Consider the following 17,644-nt stretch of genomic DNA (forward strand, 5'->3'; position numbering starts at 1 on the left):
ATGTTTCTTTTATATATTGAATGCGTACGAGTACTCTGTTAGCTGTCTTCAGATACAGCAGAAAAGGGCATCAGATATCATTACAGACAATTGTGAGCCACCATGTGGTTGCTGGTGTTTGAACTCAGGACCTCTGGATGAGCAGCCAGTGCTCTTAACTGCTGAGCCATCTCTCCAGCCCTAGGGATGCTTTCTAGCAAAGCTATTTATCTCATCTTTTGTTTCTTTCTTTTTTCTTTGGGACCGAACCCAGGACCTTGCGCTTCCTAGGTAAGCACTCTACCACTGAGCCAAATCCCCAACCCCTATCTCATCTTTTTAAATTTTGAGATATAGTCAAATTGACCAGGCAGATCTCAACCTCTGAAGTAGCTGGGATTACAGGTCAGACTTTAAAATGTTTGTAGAGGCCTGGAGAGATGGCTCAGTGGTCAAGAGCACTGACTGTTCTTCTTAGAGGTCCTGAGTTCAATTCCCATCAACCATATGGTGGCTCACAACCATCTGTAATGGGATCCGATGCCCTCTTCTGGATTGTCTGATGACAGCGACAGTGTACTTATACATATTAAATAAATAAATCTTTAAAAAAAAGTTGTAGAGCTGGGCAAGGTAGTCCACATCTTTAACTCCTTACTGGAGAGGCAGGGTCAGCTGGAATTACGGTTGAGACCCAAAACAAGAAAGCCTACTTTTAAAACAATGTGCCCTGTGGAAAGCTCATGGTTATCAGCATCTGTAAGACTCACATATCCAAGTACTTTTTCCTCATCTTGGAGAGACTTAACTCCATGTATAATAAAACAATCCATATACTTTGAGATTAAGTGGGAGATCATGCACAATTAAGATGAGAGGTTTCTCAATGGCAGGCCTACTTAAAAGATTCTTAGTCTCAAAAGCCAGGCAAGGTAATGCACGCAAGAGGCAGGTGAGTGCGTGAGTTTGGGGCCAGCCTGCCTCATCTACACAGGTAGTTCCAGAGCAGTTAGGCTACACAGAGACCCTGTCCCTGAACACAGAAATTCTCAAGTCTCTTTTCATTGCTGTTTGTTTTTTTGTAATCCCAGTATCCTGGAGACTGTCAAAAAGAAAGCTGGAGAGATTTCGCCAGGTTAACGGTGTTGGCCGCCAAGCCTGACGACAGGAGCTGGATCCGTCTTCTGGGTGGCATATCTATGTGCACACACTAAGTGAATGTAAAGAGCTGCTTGCCAGAAGGGCCTGGGCTTCACTCTCAGTTCAGAAACACAGACACACACAGTCTAAACAACAGCAACTAACGAACAGCAATGTCTCCGTGGCATCAATTTATTGCTTGTTTTGACAATGATATTCCAAAGTCCCTATCACATCCCCAGTAATGCTCCTTAACAGACAGACGTGCTGATGAAATTGCTGTGATGGTCTACCATCTCTTCCGTAGTCCCTCACTGGCTCATGTTTCCAAGATGTGAGCTGTGTACAAATGGACACAGCACTGTAACTTCAAAACGGGGGAGACCCATCATTCTGAGCCTGTAAAACCTTAGCACATGCTGCTTTAGAGACATGCTAAGCCTCCCTTGCTCGGACTACTACTTGCTTTAGTCAAACACTTTTACTTAACGGTTTGAGCTTTTGACAGACAGATCCCAACTATGAAGTCCACATTTGTTTTTCATCAATGGAGTAATTCCATGGTTTTCTAAATACCTTTAGGTGGAAATAACAAAAGGAAAGAGAGCAAACAACAAAACATCCACTAATAGAGGTGGGAGACGAACACCAACTGATTAGCAAGCACTGAACAGTGAGAACCAAGGCCTTAGCAGTGTCTTCGATCTACAGGCTCAGGTGCGGGTCCTTCCAGTGGAAGCCTGAGGGACCATCTCAAACACAGCCAAGTCACTGCCATGTCATCTGTCTAATGCTGCCACAGCTGGAGAGGAACATAGGATACAGTGTATTGCAAAACCAAAGCCCCACTGAGCATGGCCGTACACTCATGGCCCCAGCACTGCAGAGGCTCAAACAGTAGGATTGAGTTCTAAAGCTAGCTTGGTCCAAGCAAGATGCTATTTCAATGCCGAAGGCCTTAGGAAATGGCCTGATGTTTATTGAAACAAGACTGTTTATTGGTGGAGGGCACAATCTCAGCTCTTGCACACATGGATGGTTGAACTGTGTATGTCCCACATCAACCATGCAGAGGTGAATAAGGGAATTCCCCTAAATAATTTTTTTCTCAAGTAAGCTATGTTCGTATCAGATTGCTTCCCAAGAGAAAAAGCAAAATAAAGTGAAACGAAGACCAAACAAAAACACAACACAAAACAAAACAAAAATCCTCACATTCTGTCCAATTCAGGACTCAACAAGTGTCAGGAAGATCTACTCTTACTATTCTAGCTGCAGTGCACAGATAGCCATCAAAGGCCACTTGGGAAAATGGTTTACCTCTTTTTGTATTTCTAACAGAGGTGGGAAGCCATCTACTGTATAGCATCAATCCTTGAGGTACACTGGGAAGGAAATGGCCCAGTCTTTCCACCGAATAACACACACCCCAGTACAGCTTATAAAACAAAGAACACATGATATAACACGTCCCTTGAAACAGGGAAGAGAAGATCATTATTCTGTGGGAGTATCTTTGGCCTCTGCATCAGTTTGTTCCAGCTCATCTTCCAGGATTCCTGGGATGGCTATGACAGGTACTGGGCTTCCGGCGGCTGCTGCTGGCACAGCTGCTTCATTTCTGGCCTCAGCAGCCTCACCTCTGGCCATGTCTTCCATGTTCCTGGTTTCAGATGCTGTTTCACAGGTCTGTTCTTCTAGCAGCTTTCCAGTGTGGGAGTCACTACCAGCCTCGGCGGTGTCCACAGGCCCTTCCACTTCAGCTAGGACGTCACTATGCTCTGCAGCTGGTTCTCCATCCCCCTCTACAGCCTTCACCGCTGCTGTGATCACCTCTGCTAAGACTTCCGCAGCTACCTCCTCTGGTGTCTCCTTCTCCTCTCCTAAGTTCTCATCTCCTTCTGTCTCAAGATCAGCAGTTTCATTGACAAAAGGATCCTCGCCCTGGACAAAGAGGAGACAAGTCCGTGCCACAGCCAGGCGGAGGCCCAGTTTATGAGCGCTTGTTTTTTTAGGGACAGAGTCTGCAAAGCAACATACTACACCGATAGACTGCAGCCTTCGAAGCTGGGTAAATTTACTTAGAATTTCACATGTGAGTCCTCTACTTACGACATTTCCCCCTCCCTCTCCTTGCCGCAACTCTCCTTCATCCTTCTTGGATCCACAGCGTGATCATGTTATCTACCACAGCACTAGTGCCACCCACAGATCCTATCTGCACTGTTTTTAGCCTTTTTTTTTTTTTTTTTATGGCTCAGGCTGGCTTCAAATTCAGTAATCCTCTAGCACCTGGCTCCCGAATGTTAGTATTACAGGTGTGTGCCGTCACACACTTTTCCTTCCATGTAGTTTGTTTCATTGTTTTTAACTATTTATTTGATGTCTGTGAGCACACTGTAGCTATCCTCAGACACACCAGAGGAGGGCATCAGATCCCATTACAGATGGGTGTGAGCCACCATGTGGTTGCTGGGAATTGAACTCAGGACCTCTGGAAGTGCTCTTAACCGCTGAGCCATCTCTCCGGCCTTGCTTCACTGTTGAGCCCAGGTCTTGGTATGTGGCCATGCTAACCTCAATTTCTGGGGCTGAATGGATTCCCCCATGGCTCCAGAGTAGCTGGAACTACAGGTCCGTGTCATTAACTCACCACAATGCTTTCTAGTAAGCCTATCACCAGCATCTGCTCAGTACTTTACAGCTAAACAGTCATGTTTTTGGGGTGTGTTGAGTATCATAGCACAGTGATCCGCACACAGCACCCGTATCCAAGGTCACAGCTAAGTACCAAGTTCCTAAAACCTGAACTCACAGGTCCAAACCTCATGTCTTCCCATCTCCTTCAACCTTTTCAAAACTCAAATGCTGAGCACTGCACGCTGGCTACACATATCATACAAATCTTCCACCCCCAAGGCTTTTCTGGCCCATCAGATTCCAAAATACAAACCTTGAGGTATTTTTCTAACATCTTCACTATATGCTTGTTGTTCAGAACACTCTTAGCCACATGGAGACTTGTTTTCTTGAATTGTTCAGCAGCCAACTGCAAAGGCAACCAAAAATAACCTTGTTAAAATAGCCAAGAGAAACCAGAAAACTAGTTTAACTGTCAACCTGACACGACCCAACCACCCGCAAGCTTCAACACTGCACTGTCTAGATCAGGCTACCCTGGATCAGTGGTGGGGCAGAGGAGAGAGAGCCAGCTAAACACTAAGCACGCATGCGTTCATTCTGTCCACTCCTGACGATGGACATGACACCTTGATTTACTTCCTCCAAATGATGTGGTATAACCTGAAATCAGTTAAACTCTTTCCCCACTACTCTAAGCTGCTTTTGGTCATGGTATTTTGTCACACACAGTAAGAAATGAAACTAGGATACTGCCAAGCTTTCATGACATGTAACCGCCATTAGATGGCTAGTTTCACACCAGCCAAAGCTATTTAGTGACACCGTATCTCAAAACAAACAACAGACACACCAAAAAGTAAGATGTGTGGACTAAACAGGGAAAAAGGGCAAACCTTTTTAGTTTTGGGGATAATATTGCTCTCATAGTAAATCCCAGCAGCATGAACCAAAACTTTAGATTATGCACACATGGTGGTGCAAGCCTTTGAGCCCAGCCTCTATAGGGTGAGATCCTGTCTCAAAAAAGCAGTTCATGGGGCTGGAGAGATGGCTCGGTGGTTAAGAGCAGCAACTGCTCTTCCAGAGGTCCTGAGTTCAATTCCCAGCAACCACATGGTGGCTCACAACCATCTGTAATGGGACCCGATGCCCTCTTCTGGTGTGCCTGAAGACAGCTACAGTGCACTCATATACATAAAAGAAATGAATATATTTACAAAAAAAAAAAAAAAGAGGCAGCTCTGCAAATTTCTGCAAGCCCTAGAGGAACTGGAGAAGATGACAGTTCATTGGCTAAAAACACTTTTTGCTCTTGTAAAGGATCCAGTATTCATTCCTAGCATCCACATGGCAGCTACCAATTGGGAGTATCTAACTCCAGCTAAAGGGAATCTGGCACTTTTTTGACATCCATAGGTACCAGACACTCACTTGGTCCACAGGTATATAAACAGGCAAAACAATCATACACTTTAAATAAAAACAATTTAAAAGAAGCAAGCACTAAGGGATGAGACGGAGCCAGGTGGTGGTGTATGCGTTTGATCCCAGCATTCAGGAAGCAGAGGATCTGTAAGTTCCAGGACAACCAGGACCACACAGAAACCCTGTCCCAAAAAACCCAAAATAAATGAAGAGATGGGTTGACAGTCACTGGTGTTCTACACTGAGATGTGCTAGCAATGTAGCCAACACCCGCTCTATCATCTGTGGCTACTTCTGCATATCTACAACAGCTGTACCATACAATGGAGATCAAATGCTCTGGGCCTAGAGAGCCATCCTAATTGCAGAGAACTGACTTCATGGTCCTTTCAAATAACAGAGTCCAAGCACACTCACTTCTCCTATAAAGTGGGTTGGTATGTGCATACGTTTATGCCTATCCCCCTACAAGTCCCAGAAGCCCAGCAACAAAACCTTGCTAATCCCCAGGTTAAATCTGTAGCCTCAGCCTCATCATCAACGGAAGACCAAACCAATACTAAACAGAGGTCAGTTCTCCAAGCCACTGAGTTCTGAATAGTTCTGGTCTCACCTTACTGAAATCCAATTTCTTAGCACCTGGGAAACTTACTCTGACTTGTAGAAAACAGTTTTAATTCAGAATTTCAGCTACTATGCTATACAGCCAATCTGCACACCAAATTTCTGTGTTTTTCTCCCCTTCTCTTTTTAAAAGAAGGGGCCAGGCTGGGTGTGGAGGCAGAGGGAGAGGCCAGCTAGGGAGACATAGTGAGAATCTGTCTGAAACAGAGGAGAGAGAGAAGAGAGGATGAAAGCCTGCCTTTCAACTTAGCATCAAGTAGGCAGGAATTTAGAAGTACATCACACCAAGTCCAACCAAACTTTAACAGACCTCATCCAAGCGGCAGAAGAGGAATGATGGCCCCAGGAGCCAGCCTGCATCAGAAGACTTACCCTTCGATTATGGTTATGGTCCACAGAGTGCAGATGCCGCTGCAGGAGCTGGTGCTGTGCAGGAATCAGCATGTCACAGGCCAGGCAGTGTGCGGCTTCAATCCTTTTGAAGAAATGCTCCTGGCCAATCCCTGGAATGGAACCCAAAGAGCTTTCTTCCTCCTCTCCAGCATTGTGTCCGTCCCTGTGCTACCCTCTAGGCTATCTTTAGGACAGGTGACAAGGTAGAGCTCACTCTCCTATGTGCACGCCTCCTCCTTCCAGCTGTCTACACCGGGAGAGAACCATTCAGTTGCTTTACATCCCTCTGATGAGCTGCTAGCAGCTGTGCTCTCATCTCACCGCCCTGCTTCTTTCCACTGAGTGCTTTTCCACAGCACTTGGCTGGCACTGCACTGTTGTTCTTGTTTAGTGTTCTGAGACATTATGTAGCCCTGAGTATCCTGGGACTTGCTCTATAGAAGAGGTTGTCCTTGAACTCAGACTGAACTGCTTCTCCCTCCCAAGTGCTGGGATTAAAGGTTTGGGCTGTTTAATTTTTTAAAAAGTCTTATTTTATATGTACAAGCAGTTTGCTTGCACATGTCTATTTATCACATGTGCCTGGTGCCCCAGGAAGCCAGAAGAGGGCATCATATCCCCTAAAACTGCGGTTATCGACAGATAGTTGCTACTATGTTGGTGCTGGGAATCAAATTCAAAAACTGTAGACCAGCCAGTGCTCCTATGTGCTGAGGCACTCACTTCTTTAGTCCCTGGGCTGTTTTTTATAGGTGGGGATTAAACAAATTCTGACCTCATACATGCTAAGTACCATAATAGAACTACATAAACTTTTGCATTGTCTTCTTTTTCAATCTATTTTACGTGCTGATATTTTGTCTGTATTTGTGTCTATGTGGACAGAAGCCAAAAGAGGGCATTGTATTCCCTGGGACTGAAGCCACAGAGCTGCGGTGTGGTGGTAATAATCAAACTTGAGTCCTCTGGAAGAGCAGCCAGCCTACATGAGTCATGTTCTGCACCTTTAAGAGCATCTAACAACCTGGACAATGGGATCACAACTGACCTTTGAATGGATCTGGTTTGGGTTTAGGGCTTTCCTTCTCCAACAACTCCTGACGCCGTTTCTCAATTTTCTTATTCCTGTTTATGATATACTCCTAGAAGGATTGAGAGATGCCACCAAGTTAAATGACAGCACACTATTCTGGGCATTTCTCAACTGTAGAGTGTGATAAAGTGTTACTGTGGCAGCTCTATGGGCAAAACTGGCTGTGGTCAGAGCTATTATCACGTTGTGACACAGGAACACGTACAGTAGTTTCAATTTGGGAAAATCAATTGTAACATGTTTAGGTCTCTCATTCTTAGTCTTTAAAAAAAAAAGATTTATTTTATCTTATGAGTACACTGTAGCTATCCTCAGGCACACCAGGAGAGGGCATCAGATCCCATCACAGATGATTGTGAGCCACCATGTGGTTGCTGGGAATTGAACTCAGGACCTCTGGAAGAGCAGTCAGTGCTCTTAACCACTGAGCCATCTCTCCAGCCCCCCTCTCATTCTCCTCAACCCCTCAAGGGTTCTCATACTTTCAGGGCTGTCTACAAATACTGTAGCATACTTTACCTGGAGAAATTCTACTGTCTTGTCAGGTAGTTTGGTACTTATAAACCGCAAGGTCTCTTTATGAAATTTACTTTGCAGATGCTTTTGGATTTCTTCATCTTCAAAGCTACGAAATTTGCACACAGAACAGGCAAACTGAATCCTAGAGAGAGCACAGAAAGAAGTGGTAACAGAGATCGCCAGTTCGCCAGTTCATCTGTGGGTACAGAAATGCAAAAGAAATAGGATTCATCCTGTTCTTGAAAGAGCTAAGGAGAGCCTCTTCCAGTTTCAGTCTCTCAGGTTTTGAGCCACGAAGCCCAGCTAGGAAACAGCATCAGATGGTACTATCTAAGCCTTAAGAGCAGGGGTTATAGTCTGGAAGAACTGCTCAGCAACTGACATCAATCTTCAGTAGGAGAGCACTCCTACAAACTGCGTTCTGACCTTCACAAGCATGCTGTGGCACTCACACACACGTGGTCCCAGGAGATGGCTCTATAGGTAGAGGACTTGTTTTGTAAGGACGATGACGACAAAAAGCAACAGGTTCTCATATAGCTTAACTAACCATGAGGGGTGGTCAGAGAGATATTGTATGGGCCTGGCATTTTAGCATTCTTGTTTGATACAAAATCGGACCAGCAGATCACGTGCACACGTATTCTCACTCTGCTGAATTCCAGAGATTGTCTATATTTGGACAGGGGAATCACGACCCCCTCCTACCAGCTCTATTGAATGACGGCCATCTTCTGTCTAGGAGGTTTAAGGCCAAGTAGGATTAGACATCCCTTAGGCCTGCTGAAGAGTCAAGAGGGTTCTCACAGTCCTAGCATCCAGGCTCTAATGCAAAGGTCTCAGAAGTGGACTCTCCAGTAAGACAAAGATGACGCACTACCCCCATCTTTCTTACACTTCTCACTTGTATCTTCCATTAACCTGGCTAAGATTTCTTGCAAAACCAAACTCCTGTGCATTACAGGAGGACATGTGACTTGGAGTCTGAGAGAGCCGAGATCCAAGTGCATCACTGGCCCCAACGACCTGCCTCACCTTAGCAGCCCCTCACCTGTCAGCTGCTCGGTCCCGCATCCGATCTCTCCTCCTTTGCTTCTCCCGTCTCTTCTTCACATCCTCATCCTCGTCCTCCTTTTCTCCTGCAACAGAAAAGTCCCCTCGAGACACTGAGGAGCCTGCAGGAGGGGTCAGCTCCAGGGCCAAGTTGGATGCTGCAGCTTGGCAGCCATACCTTGTGCCCAGCTTCCATTACTTTTGTGGCAGGGCTAGGATACCCCAAGGCACCAAGGTGTTGTTGTTAGAGGTTCCTGATGTACCAGGACCTTTGATGAGAACCCAGAGGAGTTGCCTCACTCCTCCCATGGCCTGATGGGCAGAGGCCCATCTCACTCATGGCCACCTACTACTCTGTTCTGTCCTAGGCTGCGTGTCCACTACAGTACTTTGTTGTTGGCTCTTCTCCCACATCACTCAGAGAGCTGCAAATATCCCCACACAGGCAGCAGCTGGGAAGCCTCAGGGAACAGCAAGCTGCACTGCCACCCTCCATCCCACCTCCAGGTGGGGTGCGGTGACTGTCCTGTTGGCTTCACCTCAACTGGGGACTCAGCAGGTCTGACAGTCCTTGCTGGCCCGATCTCTATCTTCCACTCACAAAACCAACAACCTTGGACTCTCCCAAGGCGGAGTGGGAAATAATCCTAGACACAAAAATGGGAAGAGACCGAATGGTCCTCCCGTCCATTCCCTGGGGCTGGCATAGCTCCCAGGAGAGCCCTGTGGCCAGCATCTCAGCATGAGACCAGCCAGAGCCCCAGGGTCAGGGCCAGGGCTGGATGCTGAAAAAAGGTTGGATAAGCATCTGAACTGTAACCCCTACCCCTGATGCCAGTCCCGAGACTGTCCCACGAAGATGGCGACCGGCGTGCGCTGCTCAGAAGCCTCTCAAAAGGACGTGTGGGACTTTTGGCAAGAGGTCACTGCCTGAAACTATGACTGCTGTTTAATAGCAAAGTCATCCCGGTTGGGTAGCAGGACCTGTGCGCAACAAACATGTCACCTTTGCTTTAGCATTTACCCGGCTGCGTGAGCTGCTCAATGCTGGGGGTTGGGGAGTGGTCCGCGCTGTGGACAAAACTTTAATGTGTAGGATGAGGGACACCTGAGGGTTCGATAACCTGAGAACCTTAGAGGAGCCATACGCCTTCTGACACTAAGGGATATGGGCTAGCCTGTGAATCTTGAGAGGAACCAGCTAGAACAGGTCTACACCATAGGGAAAATGACAAGTGGCTGCTGGGTGAGCCTAAGGCCTTGCTGCTCAGGCTGGTTCTCACCCTTGGGTATAACCTTTGTTGGGCTCTTAGGTCTCTTGCCTTTAGATATGGGCCTGAGTACACCTTACAGGCTATCCTCCCACGACCTCAAGATCAACCATAGTAGGTATTTGCTCTCTGTGCACAGGTACTGAAGATGCCAATATTTCTTGCAGAGGCCAGGGTACAAATTGAAGCTCACAACAGAGAGAGAGAGAAAAACAAAAAAACAAAAACAAAAAAACAAAACCAAACCAAAAAAACAAAAACAAAACAAAATAACAAAAATACCCCTGGTGGGAATAAAGATGGGCCAGAATACGGGAATAGAAAAGAGGCCTCTTTCTCTTCAGACTTCTGAAACCTTTTTTCCGAACATGGGTATCACAGATACCCAGAGATGGGTTTCTACCTCCTACAACTTGTATCTAGATCTGAGGCAAAGGAGCTCCTCCTTTCAGGCAAACCTTGCCCCAGACACTGGAACCACGCTTTGGGGATGGCTCCCACAGTGTGGGTCCACTGACGGCTGCAGTTCCTCTGCCATCAACCATGGCGTCTCCATGACAAGTCTGTTTTGCTCAGAAGCTGGCCGGGAGCTGGGCGGTGAGTGTGGGTCAGATAAAGGCTACAAAAGATGCTGGGTGACACCTACCTCTCTGCTTCCGGGAGTCACAGAGGTCGTCCTCCTGAAAAAGGGCACATACAGTGTCAGGCTGTGGGGTGGGGTCCAGAAGTCTCTCTAACCAGCCCAGGCCATACCTAGGATGTGGTCTTACCAGACCTCGGCCTGCTGTGGTGTGGGAAATGAGCAGCAGGAAACCTCAAGAGTCAAAGAGGAGAGCTCAAGTGCCCCGTTATAATTCACTGCTATTAGAAGACCACAAAGGTATTTCCTTTCCTACAGTGACCAACTCTGTTCTCTCCAAAGTGACAGAACCTGCCCAGTGGCAAACGTAGCCCATGTAGTTCTACACCACAGAAAGGCTTATCCACCGGCAGGGGAAACACCCAGTCTGGGGTATTCTAACTAGCACTGATTGTAAACAGGCTTCCCCAAGCTTCTTAGGATATATTTAGCACTCTAACAAATTAGTGTAAATACAGATCCTAGGGTTATCTAGGCAGAGTCAGTTCCCTGGGCAGGTCTAAGAGATGTACAGAGACCCCCAGCCTTAAGGCTACGTCACCTGAATGGGGAGCAAGAAAGAGTCTTAGAAAAACCTCAGTTATTGGTGGTAGGTGGGTGGAGCACTTGGGAAACATGGTTTAAGCCTTGGATTCTACCACCTGCTGGCCATAAGAAGAAAGCTGTCGCCCATCCTCGCTTGGCTCTCCACCCGACCATCAGAAGTACCCAGAGCAAACTTTCTAACAAACACCTTGTGCATTCCTCAGCAAGGTGGTGTGGCCCAAGACTGGCCTCTGCTGACACTCCCCAGTGATTGGGTATCAGGTCAAGAGGCTAGACAAGGTGAGTAGCACCCTGCAGAGCCCCACAATTAGAAGGCTGAAGGTTAAGACTCAGCACTGTAAGGCAAGGGAAATGAAAGAGGACAGTGGATGATCTTCCTGGGAGACCTGCTCTTTTCAGAAGGGAATAGGAGCAATGGATCTAGGGAAGAGGCCAGGAGGTTGGGGAACAGAAACTAGAATTAAAGACAAGCAAACACAAGAAACAGTTGTTACAGGCCACACACAAAAGATATATGCTTGATTTCAGCAAAAACAGCTATTTTCACCTCTGTGAGGAAAAAAAAGACAGAAGAAAACAAGGCCAAATCAACAGTCTGTGAAGGTGAACTTACCCCCCTAAATTCTTCATCTCCTGACCGTAAGTCACCAGCTCCATCATCTGCCAGACACAGGCAACAGAAGTGTCAGTCCCTAGGTGGATGGGTCTCAGAGCGCTTTCACATTCCCAAGCTCAGGGACTAGACTAGCAACAGGGCTCAGCTAAGGCAGTGTGAGCCAACAACGCCACCTCATTCCAGAGCGGGCAACTGACTCTGATCCCCAGAGCATACCGTTTTCAGAGAGGTCTCCTTCACTGTCAGCACGGGCCAGCTTGGCATCAGGTTCTTCATACAATGGAAACGGCTTCCGCTTCCTGCCCATGTTGTCTGGTCCAAAGCGTTCAAACCCCCTCCTTCTGGGCTACAGACACAAACACATGTCATGTACCTGGGCCTATAAGATGCCCCAGCATTTTTAAGGACAGAAAACAAAGGCAGGAAAAAGCCTTCAAAAAAGCAAGAGACTATAACAGAAGTCAAAAGCTTGAGAGGGAGCCAGACACACAGAACCACATGTACAACTCCATTGCTGTGAAATATTCTACAACAGGCCAACCCAGGGACAGAGAAGGGATGAATTGAGGGAGACATCTAAAACCAAGTGGCGTAAACTCACTGAAAGTGGGACTGTTCCCTGGGAAATAGGGGCATCTTACAGTAGACAAAGGTACACAACTTTCACCTCAACTAAGTTTTAGGAAGAAAAGGCAACAGGCCTGACAGAACTTGGTAAACTTACCCAATCCCGTATCCGAGTCTGGGACCGGCCACATCCATAAGGCATGGTGCCACCAAAACCGCCCACCCCCTGCATGCCCATCATGCTGTAGTCAGGGGCCATGGACTGGGAGAAGAGGGAAGGAGGCGGCCTGTTGGTGGAGGGCCCACCTAGACCACGTCCACCCATGTAGTTCAGCTCACTCCAGGTGGTGGATAAGGGCTCTGAGGAGGCTGAGGGTGGCATGAAGGGGTCACTACGTATGAAGGTGCTCGAGTTGCTCCGGTCCTGGAAGCGGCCCTGGCCCCGGCCCCTTAAGAAACCATCAAGGGCGCCTCGCTCTGGGGTTGGGTCCCGACAGTCGTTGAATGTCCCGCCAAAACTACCATTGCGGTCAGTTCCCAAGTCAAAGTCATAATCGTAACTGTAGCTGGGGCGGTAGGGAGTATGCTCAGGCATACAGGGCCTGGAGTCGTAGGACTCATATGGCTGGAAGCGGAAGGAGCTGCAAAGGAAGTAGACAACCCATCAGGAGCAGCCTACGGCACCCAGGCTACCCAACAGTCTGCCCTCTGCTAACTTTACACTGAGCTGACCCCCTTACATTCAGAACAAGAAACCAATCCACCCAGTATCTACCTAAATGCCCAGAAAGCAAATTGGCCTCAGAACACTCATTTAAACATTGCTAACAGAGAAGAGCATGAAGCCCCTGCCAGAAGAAAGAATCTTCGGTTAACTTAATTGGCCAACAGTTTAGGAATCCTCCCAACAGGGTCTAGCTCCTGCCTAAAACAGGAACAGGAAAAGAGGGCTAAGGCTTGGTACCCATTTTCATGATTCTAGAAAGGGATTCTACCAGGAAAGGTTGAAGGCCATAATCACCTGTCTCGGTCCTGCATGCCCTCCCCACCGCTGCTGATCCCACCCCTGCCTCCTTCCTTGGACAACATGTCCAAACGTTGATTGATCTTGGCAATGAGCGAGTCAGAGTTGTCGGTGCATGGCTCTGGGGCAAAAGAGGCCACATGCATAGCAGAACTCCCAGCTGCCAGGCCACCATCACTGGCCTTGGTGGCCTCCCACGAGGCTGGGCCATAACTATAGGGTGTTCCTGTAGGGACACTGGTGTTCTGGGCATTGTAGTAGCTGTAGTTTTCATAACCTATCAGAAGAAAGAGGAACTGGGTTAGGCCTCAGCACATGAGGCTAGCCATGACATTCTTGTCTGCAGAAGCACTCTCTGCCACCAAGCAGGAACCAAGCATCACCAACATCATACCACAATACGCAAATGATCAAGACCAGAGAAACAGCTGGCCACAGGTTGTAGTAGCAGTTTTTCTTTTTCTTTTTTTTTTAAAGATTTATTTTATTTATATGAATACACTGTAGCTGTCTTCAGACACACGGGAAGAAGGATGGTTGTGAGCCACCATGTGGTTGCTGGGAATTGAACTCAGGACCTATGGAAGAGCAGTCAGTGCTCTTAACCTCTGAGCCACCTCTCCAGCCCAGCAGTTTTTCTTTTAAAGACAGAAGGACTTGTTTCCTAATCAAAGCCAGAGGAGGCTAAGTGCCTCGGAATAGCAATCCAGACTGACAAAGACATTTGAAAACTGTTCCTGCACTCTATCCACGATCCCTCAGGAACAAGTTCAAGTCACCTTCAGGTCAGCCTAGCTTGGGCATGACTCGAGGCCCAGTGCCCAGCAGCCTCTATTCCCCATGCTATCAACAGAGATTTTGGGCACAGCCAGGATGGAGGGATAGGACCTGTACTTGACTCACTTGCCCACCTCAAGATCCCTTTCCAAAGGTCTTACCTTGCCAGCTGGCCACACCACTTCCATATGTACCTTGAGGAAAAAAACAAAAACACATAAGCACTTCACTGCACCAGAGTTACCTAAGGACAGCTGCTGCCTCACTGCACCAGAAGACAGAATGGGTACAAAGCACCATTGATATTTCTCTCTTGGGGCAAGCCTGACTTCTCCCAGGAAAGAAAGGTACAGTAGTCCCTAGGACGGTGATCAACTGAGTATCAACTGAGAGGACAGTCTGGCCTGGACCTTAGAAAGATCCCCTACATAAGCTCAGTTCTCATCAGGAGCCCAAACCTAGTTATTCCCGATCATACCTAGGGCATCAGTGGGGGAAAAAAAAATCACATTTTCAACCGAACAAGAGCACATTATGTGGCACAGGTATTGAGGAGACCTCCTCATGGGACCTCAATGATACACAAAAAAAAGAGTGGCTGGCCTCCAATGGTGCTAGGGTGTGACCTGGGACTAGAAAATTGGGGCCTCTTGTATGTTAAATACACAATCCTTTCAGAGTTCCTCTCAGATTTTAAAGATTTATTCTATGTAAGTACACTGTAGCTGTCTTCAGATACACCAGAAGAGGGAATCGGATCTCTTTACAGATGGTTGTGAGCCACCATGTGGTTGCTGGGAATTGAACTCATGACCTCTGGAAGAGCAGTCGGGTGCTCTTAACCGCTGAGCCATCTCTCCAGCCCCTCTCAGATTTTAAAAATGGTGGTAGGGTAGTAGAGTGATACAGGGAGTTTTCTATTTACTAATCAGCCTCTGCTCCCTTGTAGCACTCAATAAACTATTTTTCCTTAAGATAAAGAAAAAAGACAAACATACTCCAGTGAAGGCAGATGCTGGGCTCTACTACAAAAGGGCATGCAGTGGAGAAAACCCCAATTAAACCCATTAAACAGGAGCCACTTACCCTGGGTGTTGGCAGGTCCAGCACTCCATGCCCCATAACCTGCGAAAAGATCATGTGTCAAGATTCTATCTTACCATCAAGAAAACGAGGGTTCTGATAATACCCAAAAAGTCTGAAGGGATTTCTCTTTTCAGAAGTGTTAACTTACAATTAGGGAATGTAAATGTAACCTAGCACAACTCCATCCTTCAAGAACTGCCTCAGCCCCCAAATGCACGCAAACCACCACACTTTACCTGGCTGAGCTGACCAAAGCAAAAGAATTGGGGAAATGAACCAAATTTAGAGGATACAGCATTATGTTACAGTGTCTACCCTACTGGCCCAGCCGCCACATAACTGAGAAGACTCAAGAGTGCAGGCAGATATGCCACAAAACTGAAAAATGGCAACATAAACGTTAGGGTTGATTCCATGTAACTAAACACTCAATACCCTAGCCTCCACCTGACCTAGGAAGCCATCCCCATTCCCCTACTACACCCCTGTAAACATAAGGGGGAATCCCATTCTTCTCATTTGTGTTCCTGGAGCTTAGAACATCGTTAGACAGAGTGGCACAGCCCCAGGCTGTCAAAAGACTTCATTTTGACAAAATGAATGGTTATCTCCCTTTCCAGAATATCCCAAATCCACCACTCTAACATAGTCCCTTAAATGTGTAGACAGGTACTCAGCGAGTACCGCCATACATAATTGCTACTTAGAAACCAGGGAGGCTGCAAATACTCTTAACTGCGTCTGTAAAGTTATTGGAAGGTAGAAGAAAGTGGGAGTCACCATGAAGTTTCCTAACCCAAGAAATAAAACAGGGTTGTGACAGGTTATCTGGTGGGAAAACCTCAGAGTGGAAGATGCGGATCTAGGATCCTAAAGAAGGAGCGCTGTGCTGTCCCTGAAGATATCCAAGCACACGTGTTCATCACACCTCAGGCCTCTCTGCTAAGTCCAGTTCTAGGGATCTTGTTACTCTGCTGCCTCTCAAGATCCCTTCCTTAGCGGCCAGAAGCCAATAACCACTCCTATGCCCACTTCGAACCCCATTCCATATGTTTCAACTACCTCTTGTAGATAAATTTCGGTACAGAGTCAAGGCCTCCCAGGAGATTAAAAGCATATAGCTCGGGGCTGGGGATTTAGCTCAGTGGTAGAGCGCTTACCTAGGAAGCGCAAGGCCCTGGGTTCGGTCCCCAGCTCCAAAAAAATGAACCAAAAAAAAAAAAAAGCATATAGCTCGAGAAATGAAGTCTAAGTGCAAAAAGATGCTGAAATTTAGGTTGGGAAAGGTAACGTCGCGGCTTCCGCAGACCCTTTGGTCCCTCCAGGCCACCGTAATGTTACAGTCAAGAGTTCCAGTCCCTTAGGCAGCACACTTCCCCTGGGCACCACACGCCGCGTACACTGCAAGGACCCAGCCAGGTTATCCCGAGGAGCTTCACGAGCTTCACCGGGTGCTGCCGCAGTGCATAGCTTACCCGAAAGTCTTCAGGAGAGCGAGCCCAGGGACAGGCGTTCTCAAGAACGACCTGCTGAGGATGAGCTCTGAGACTCTCCTCGCTACAGCCGACGCGGACCCGGACGGACCTCACCCCCTTCTCCCGACACTCGCTTTAGCCCCACCCCTGGGGCCGCCATTTTGTGGCGTCTTCAGAAGATAAGGCGGGACTGAGACAGCCCAAGTCCTAGGGTCCCCGCCGCAGTGAGAGCCACTGGACCTGCACGGTGAAAGCGGCCCAAGGCGCATCCAGAAACCCGCCACAGCGTCGGCGTCCGCGCCTCATCCGTACCCCCCCCCCCGCCCCGAGTCCTACCGGCCAATCCACACGCGGCGCCGCGGGAACGATTGCGCAGAGGCCCAATAAGGGAAGCGCGCGCGTCCGGGCCGACTACACAGAACCAGGCTGCGGCAAGTGCGTTCCGGCTGCAGGCTAAGCCCGAATACCACATGCAGCAGAGTCTCCTGTAGTGGAGAATAACCCATACTAACCTCCGTAGCTTTGCTCCATGTCTTCGACACGACCCGCCAGCAGCTCCTTTTCTTAGCTTTCCTCAGAACGCATGCGTTCAACGTGCCGTCTGCTACTGGAAGACGAAGAGCGTACGTCTCTCCTTCTGGGCGCTACTATTGGTTGCTTAAGTAGGCCCGCCCCCACCGACCCTCCTAGCCTTCCGGGTTGCAAATCTACAGCATCACGGGAGTTGTGCCTCAAGGGTAAGCTGGTGCGCAAGACCGTTCGGGTCGCGCACG

General features: G+C 47.9%; 1 protein-coding gene across 4 annotated transcripts; it reads right to left on the reverse strand.

The window, feature by feature from the left end:
* Positions 1 to 1,295: 1,295 nt before the first annotated feature.
* Akap8 (A-kinase anchoring protein 8) lies at positions 1,296 to 17,583 on the reverse strand. 4 transcript variants are annotated; one of them, XM_006241047.5, is made up of 14 exons: positions 16,872 to 17,148; positions 15,397 to 15,435; positions 14,472 to 14,504; positions 13,531 to 13,810; positions 12,667 to 13,150; positions 12,159 to 12,288; positions 11,940 to 11,986; positions 10,787 to 10,820; positions 8,868 to 8,955; positions 7,817 to 7,958; positions 7,253 to 7,346; positions 6,184 to 6,314; positions 4,073 to 4,168; positions 1,296 to 3,063 (listed from the first exon to the last, which is right to left on the reverse strand). In XM_006241047.5, exons 4-14 carry the CDS (start codon positions 13,677 to 13,679, stop codon positions 2,617 to 2,619), a joined length of 1,842 nt encoding a protein of 613 aa, XP_006241109.1. In that variant the 5' UTR covers positions 13,680 to 13,810; positions 14,472 to 14,504; positions 15,397 to 15,435; positions 16,872 to 17,148; the 3' UTR covers positions 1,296 to 2,616. The 4 variants fall into 4 exon arrangements, with proteins under 4 accessions (XP_006241109.1, XP_017450062.1, NP_446307.1 ...); NM_053855.1 differs by lacking the exon at positions 16,872 to 17,148 and adding an exon at positions 17,384 to 17,427 and having other exon boundaries at positions 1,298 to 3,063; XM_017594573.3 differs by lacking the exons at positions 13,531 to 13,810; positions 14,472 to 14,504; positions 16,872 to 17,148 and adding an exon at positions 17,384 to 17,485.
* Between the last annotated feature and the right edge of the window lie 61 nt (positions 17,584 to 17,644).

This window comes from Rattus norvegicus, chromosome 7 (assembly GCF_036323735.1).
Source record: "Rattus norvegicus strain BN/NHsdMcwi chromosome 7, GRCr8, whole genome shotgun sequence".
Lineage (NCBI taxonomy): Eukaryota > Metazoa > Chordata > Mammalia > Rodentia > Muridae > Rattus > Rattus norvegicus.